The 6,484-nt window shown below is 58.3% G+C and overlaps 1 protein-coding gene across 5 annotated transcripts; it reads right to left on the bottom strand.

Annotated features, from left to right (window-relative positions):
• Nucleotides 1-408: 408 nt before the first annotated feature.
• Nucleotides 409-5,832, bottom strand: KLF10 (KLF transcription factor 10). Of its 5 annotated transcripts, none has more exons than XM_065668733.1 (4): nt 5,557-5,832; nt 3,705-3,944; nt 2,756-3,596; nt 409-1,865 (listed from the first exon to the last, which is right to left on the bottom strand). In XM_065668733.1, exons 2-4 carry the CDS (start codon nt 3,933-3,935, stop codon nt 1,606-1,608), a joined length of 1,332 nt encoding a protein of 443 aa, XP_065524805.1. In that variant the 5' UTR covers nt 3,936-3,944; nt 5,557-5,832; the 3' UTR covers nt 409-1,605. The 5 variants fall into 5 exon arrangements, with proteins under 5 accessions (XP_065524805.1, XP_065524809.1, XP_065524807.1 ...); XM_065668737.1 differs by lacking the exon at nt 5,557-5,832 and adding an exon at nt 4,690-4,711; XM_065668735.1 differs by lacking the exon at nt 5,557-5,832 and adding an exon at nt 4,572-4,652.
• Nucleotides 5,833-6,484: the final 652 nt, after the last annotated feature.

A 6,484-nucleotide genomic window follows, 5' to 3' on the forward strand; every position in this document is an offset into this window, starting at 1 on the left:
CAGAGCTGTTCACTACTTCATCATGTGCCTGTGAAATACAAAATCCCTTGAAGCAAGATGGCACAGCAGGATTCTCACTCCTGGGGAAGTGTCTCTCTCGCACAGGCTGCAGTGGTGTATTACCTGGGACAAGGAGAAAGGGCAGTGACTCAAGTTTTCCCTCCACAGGGCACTGCAGGGCAAGGTAAGGAATGCCCCTGTCCCAAACACCCTGTGGGAAGGGCTGGAGTCAGCAGACAGCGATTGCAAAACTTGGGATCCCCGCAGGCAGGAGCCGAGCAGCAGGAACAGCACCCAGTGCCCAGCAGAGGCAGCAGCAGGCAGAGAACCAATGCCGCCTGCCCACTGCCCTGTTCTCCTTGCAAAAAGGTAAGTTCTGCTATGAATCAAAAACAAGAGAGGGTGGTATTAAAGAAAATTGGGTTTATTGTAAACAAAGTATAAAGTACAACATAAGAAATGTGCAAATCTTTAAAGTAGTCACAAAAAAGCATATCTAATACACTATTGTCAAACTTGTCCACTTTCTGGTAGGTGTCCTCAACATAAAAATGATAAAATAGAGATAGTGAAAGTTGATGCATTATTTGTCACAAAAGCTACAGTTTAAATTCTAGGCTGGTGTCTTTACTGCCTTGTTTTACCTTTCAAATCACAACTTTCTAATTTAATACAATACATAATATATCCATTTCATTTTTTGTATAAACCATCTCTCAAAGAATCACATGCTCAAGAAGCCCAAGAGTCTTGGTTTCTCCCTTAACCAACCCGAGCAGTTTCAGTTACATTTCTCTTAAAAGTGCCCTGTGTCCCTGCAGTGAACACAGCTGTGAGAGGGGGTGAAGGAAACCGCCAGCAACACAGGAGCAGAAGCTCAGAACCCCACGCCCAGGTACAACCAGCTGAAGGAGCACAAAGCTTGCCAGAGAAGCTGGGACAGCATCAAAGCTAGCGAGGGTTCAGAATCGCCTGGGCAGTGCCCCTGGGTGCCCATCCCGAGCCCTTCCAGAGCAGGCTGTGTCCAACACCTTGTGCTGGAGCGCCGGCCTCAAATCTCCAGGAGTTTAGCACCAAAGCACTGCTTACAATGGGGCCAGAAAATGGGTAGGAGAAAAAGATTCCTACCAAGAAAAGGTGGCAGAAGCAGGAAAACTGATTTAGATTATCTTACATGGGTGCAATCTGGGCTTTCACGCCTGCGCCCGTATGCTGCTGTCTTCCTAGTCCATGCTGCACTGAAGACTGACAATGGGAAGTTAGAAACGGAATTGGTCTCAAGTGCCAGCAGCAAACCTTCAGCAACACTTACACGTGACTGACCTCAAGTATCTATGAGCAATTCGCAAGATTTAGAACACATGCTCTGCTCCAGAACCTTCCCTTCCTCTCTCTCCTTACCAGTGTAAAAGACACCCGCTGTTCCAGTCAGCCACCAGTTCTCCCAGCAACATTTCTGTGAGGAGCACAGACTGCCGCTGCCTCCCTGCTGCCCTGCCATCAGCAGCAGGTGTGGGAGAACCACAGACTGGGAGGAAAAGCCTTTTTCCAGCTGGCACATCCCAGTGGCAACAGTTAATTCCACCGCCTTCAGCACAAGCCCTCTCAATGCGCAGCGGCCGCTGCAGGCGGCACGGCAATGTCGCTCAGCTTGCTCACTTCCATCTGCCAGTTGGGCAACTTCTTGGCCGACAAGTGGCGCCGGGCGTGCTTCGTTAAGTGGTCGCTCCTCATGAACCGCCGCTCACACATGGGGCAAGCAAACTTCTTCTCCCCAGTGTGCGTTCTGCGATGGCGAGACAGTTCATCAGACCGTGCAAACCTTCTCTCACAGCCCTTCCAGCTGCAGCTAAACGGCTTTTCTCCTGAAAGAAAAGAATTACAGAGGAAGAAACCACCATAAGTACTAAGTGAGCAGCAAACTCCGCTGCCTTGACTGGCAGAATTTGACTTTTTTAAAGAAAAGCTCCTATCATGACAGTTGAAGAAGAATCTACTTAATTAGATACATGAAATGTGAAAAATTGTTCACATACCAATATTTAAACACAGACTCACCATCCTTAAGGCTAAGCAGTGCAAAGGCTTAACTACTCTCTGGAACCAAACAATTTGAGGTGCTCTTTACATCTCCAGACAGCTGATTCTAATTCAGCCCCAAGTGAACTGCAGATTCTGACAAATTAGCATGCCTAAAACTGCCCTCTGAAACACAGTCGGTAAGAACACTTTTTGTACAGAGCCCTGGTCGTGCACTGCGAGCCTGTGTTCAACGACATGTGACTCTGCTGCTGCAATTAAGAGCTGAGGCATGGAGTAGCTACTCTAAAATCACCAAGGCAGAAATAGTTTGGAGTAGATCCCTATGTTCTCTCATAAAATAATCTCTTTTAAGTTTTACCCACTTCTGACAAAAGCATTCTTGAGGAGACGCCTAATGAGGCATCTTTTAACTCTGGAAAAGCAGACTGCACCAGGCAAGGTTTCGCTTCTACACTCATCAGAAACATTACTGGGCGCCCTCTGACATAAAGCAAGTCCAGCACAAGCAAACTGCTGAGTCAATTTCTCCTGCGGGAGATTTCCTGTCAGAGATTAAGCAGCATTATAATGCACACTGGCAACAAAAAGGATTTCATTGCTGCCCCACAACTTGTTCCATGAACAAATTCGGTAATCGCTAGAACCTTACCGCCTTGTGCATGTAACCACAATTTTCTACATCAGTTTTTAACATCCAGCAACAACAACCAACCTGTGTGTGTTCTGACATGGGCCTTCAAATGTGAGCTCTTGAAGTACGTTTTCCCACATCCTGGGTAGCTGCAAATGTGACTTCTTATTCTTGAAGAATCAGCGGGAGGAGTGGCTTTTGCTGCAGAAGGTACAAAGCCAGGAGCAGGGGCAATGGGAGAGAGTCTCGTGCCATTCGGACTAATAATGGGAGCCTTGGGGCTCTGCACAACTGGCTGGGGCACGACAAACATAACAGCACCCTTGGGAACTTGGGTACCCATGAAGACCATGGGCTGACACAGAGCTGGCTGCTGGCTTGGCGCAGGGTTGGGCACCACGGCCGTCACAACGCTGCTGCTTGCAGGCAGAGGGACCATCTGGCAAATCACTGGCACAGGGGGGGCTCCACTGCCTTGGGCAGGACACGGCGGGACCACCGGGACAGCCTGATGCCTGCTGTTGATCGAGTGCTTTGCGAGGGCCACCGGAGCGACGGCTGTTTCCGCAGTTCTCCCTTCCACCACTGTCAGCTCACTGCTCTCATCATTGGCTCTGCTCAGCACCGGGACAGAACACTCTGAATGCTCTGCTTTCATATTTTGCTTGCTGCTTGTTTCCCTCAAAACACCATCCGGGTATTTCAGCACACTGGCTGTTCTCACCGGGCAGGTCTGGCGATTACAAAGCTGGGCATCGGCCGTGTGGCGAATAACGCTGGTTGCCTGAGCCTTCAGGGGCTTCTCCATCTCCCTCTGAGGCACGGCAAGCACAGGAGACTTGGCAGCCTCGGCCAGCGACTTGCCAGGGTGGACCACCTGCGACATCTCCAAGTCAGAAGGGCTGTAGGGGGGGGTCAGGCACTGTGTGGAGGAGAGAGAGCAAGGGGGGGGGAGGGGGGCACGTTACCAACACTTCACTACATCGGTTGTTAAAAACAAGCACGCACACGTACAAATCCAGGCACTTACAAAAGCTGGTATTGCACTGAAGTCTGCTGCTCCAGGAAGCAAGGTCTCATCGCTCTCTTCTGACATATCAGATGCTGGAGTTATAGGTCTCATTTCTGCATGTTTTTTGAAGTCTGATTTCCAATTGCAGCTCATAGAAATAAGCGCTTCTACAGCCTCAAAATCGCTTTTTTCAGGAGTCTTGTTCCAGAAATACCTGCTATCTCTCTGTTTCTCAGTCATCATGTCCATTTCTTACTCCTGTTTTGGTTAGAGGGGAAAAAGGGAACTTTAAACATGATACCAAGTTTTAATATTCTGCAGCTACTCATAAAGCACCATAAAAGCCAAACAAAGCAACCTGTGCAAGATAAATACACTTGGTCATGTGAAGGGCATGCCTGTATTTCCCTGCCTCCTTTCTCATATAAATAACATTTTAATGAAGTTGTTAGTTGGGAAATCTGGACATCTGGTGAAGATCATGAATTTTCCTGAGACAAAAAGAACTCCCCCCAAATCTTCAGCAACACTTTAAGGTATTCCACATCGCACGTGTTGTGTCTGAAAGCTTAATTAAAATCTTCACCCAAAGAAAGCAAAGCTTCCTCCCCCATTCCCCCCTCCTCCGATTTTTGCTTTAAACACAGCCCTCGGTGTTGCGCTTATTTTGAGGCACGAGGAAGGGCTGCATTGACCGACGCACACCTTCTCCAAAACATATTAGCCAACAAAAACGCTCCAGGAAATACGCGAAGGGTGCCTGCCACACGCAAGGCAAACCACCGGCTTGGTGGCTACCTGCCCGCTCAGCACACACGGCCGGCCCAGGCAGAAAGCCTCCTGAGCTGCGCCATTACCCCCAGCGCGCCCTTCCTGCCGACGCACCGCGGGCGGGACCCCCCGCCAGCTGCGGCCCGGCCCAGAGGCGCGGCGCGGGGCGGCCGGCCCCGGCTGTCAGCAGCAGCGCCCACGGCGGCGCCCGCTGGACGCGCGCCACGCTCACCTCAGCGCACCCCGCCGGCGCTGCCCGCCCCCGCGCTCCCCGATTGGCTGCCCGCGCCGCGCCGCGCCGGCGCGCATTGGCCGGCGCCGAGCGAGGCGTGGCCCGAGGGCGGAAGCGGGGCGCGGGTACATGTGAACAAAGCGTGACCAGCGCCCGCGCGGGGGCGCGCCACCGCCGCGCGCCGACCTTTCACCCAGTTCCCCGCGCGGCCGCCCCCGCGCTCGGGCAGCGGCAGGAAGGCAGCCCGCCACCGCCGCGCGCCGGGCCGCGCCCCGCCCCGCCCCCTGCGCCGGGGCAGCCGCGCAGCCTCGGCGGGGCCGGGCCGGGCTGGGCAGGGCAGCGCCGCCGCGGGGCACAGGGAGGGAACCGGAGCGGAGCGGAGTCCCCAGGGGCCGCGCGCCCGCGGCTCGGCTCCGCCAGCGCCCAGCGGGGCACGGCGGCCGGCTCTTGCCCGCAGCGCCGGCTCCATTCCCGGCCCCCGAGCCGCCCACCCCCTCCTGTCGGCTGGCCTCGGCTGACCCCGTGGCGCCGGGATTCCCCGGTGCGTGAGTTCCCCCGCGGCCGCCGGGCACAAGCAGCCGTGGATCCCGCGGCTCGCTCTCGCGGGGCGCTGCCGGGCTGGCGCGCACACCGGCGTGTGTGTGCCAACGAGACCCGGCTCGCCCCGCCCGCCCCTTGGGGGCTCTCCCCGCGGGGGGCTCCTTCCCCTCACGCCGCCCGGCGGCCCCGGTCCGCCAGCCCCGGCTCACCGCCTCAGCCCGTGCCGCTGCCCGCGCTCCCTCCTCTCGCCCGCGCCGCCACCCCGCTGCCGCGCGTCCCCTCAGCGTGCCCCGCCGCGCCATCCCGGCCCCGACCTCCTCCGCTCACCGGTGAGGGGCCCGAGCCTGCCGGGCGCGCGCCGCGCCGCTCTCCGCGCGCTGCCTTTATTTTCCTCTTTTTGTTCGCCGCTCCCCATTCAGGTGGCGGCGCCCCCGGACCCGCGCGCGGGGAGGGGGGCGGGGGGGGCGGGGCTCTCCGCCACCCTCCGCCAATCGCCGGCAAAGGTGTGTGAGGCGCCGGCCAATGGGAGCCGGGCGCCCGCGCGTGATCGGCGGCTGCCTCGCAGCGTGGCCAGTGTGTCAGCGCGGCGTGCGCGCGGCGCGCGGTGAGTCCCCGCCGCCGCCTGAGCCAGTGCCGGCCCCGCCCCTCTCCTTCCCCCCTCCCCCCCCCCCGCCTCCGCGCGAGGGCGGCCTGGCGTTGCCTCGCGCATGAGGTCACGCGGCAGCGGGGAGGCTGGGGGGCAGCGCGGCCACGGCCCGCCCGCCGGGCTGAGGTGGAGCGGGGCCGCTCCGGGGCAGCGCAGCCCAGCCCAGCGCAGCCGTGCCGGCCTCCGCGGGCCTTCCCCGCAGTGCCTGGGCGTGCCCGGGGACCGCGCCGTGGGGCGGCCCCCCGGGGCTTCACCCCGTCCCGTTGAAGGCCGGGCGGGCAGGGCTCCAGCCTGTCCCCCAGCGCTGCGGGCCGCCAGCGAGCCCGGCCCGGCGCAGCCCAGCCCCGCGGCGCTGTCCGCCTGTGCAGCAGCTCGGGTGGGCGTAGCCCGCGGAGTCGCGCCGCTGCCCGTGCGGGAGCTGCCGGGGAGCCGGGTCCCCGCTGGCTGCGGGGCTGCAGCTTGCGGCACGGCGGAAGGGCGAGAGCTGCCGAGGTTTCTGCTCGGTGCGGAGCTAGGGACGGGTTCGTTTTCCTGTCAGAAAGTCTGAATAAAAGCAGAGGAAGTGGCCGCGTGTGCCGGCAGCAGAGCAGCGGAACCCCGGGCCAGCCT

Source organism: Lathamus discolor, chromosome 2 (genome assembly GCF_037157495.1).
Source record: "Lathamus discolor isolate bLatDis1 chromosome 2, bLatDis1.hap1, whole genome shotgun sequence".
Lineage (NCBI taxonomy): Eukaryota > Metazoa > Chordata > Aves > Psittaciformes > Psittacidae > Lathamus > Lathamus discolor.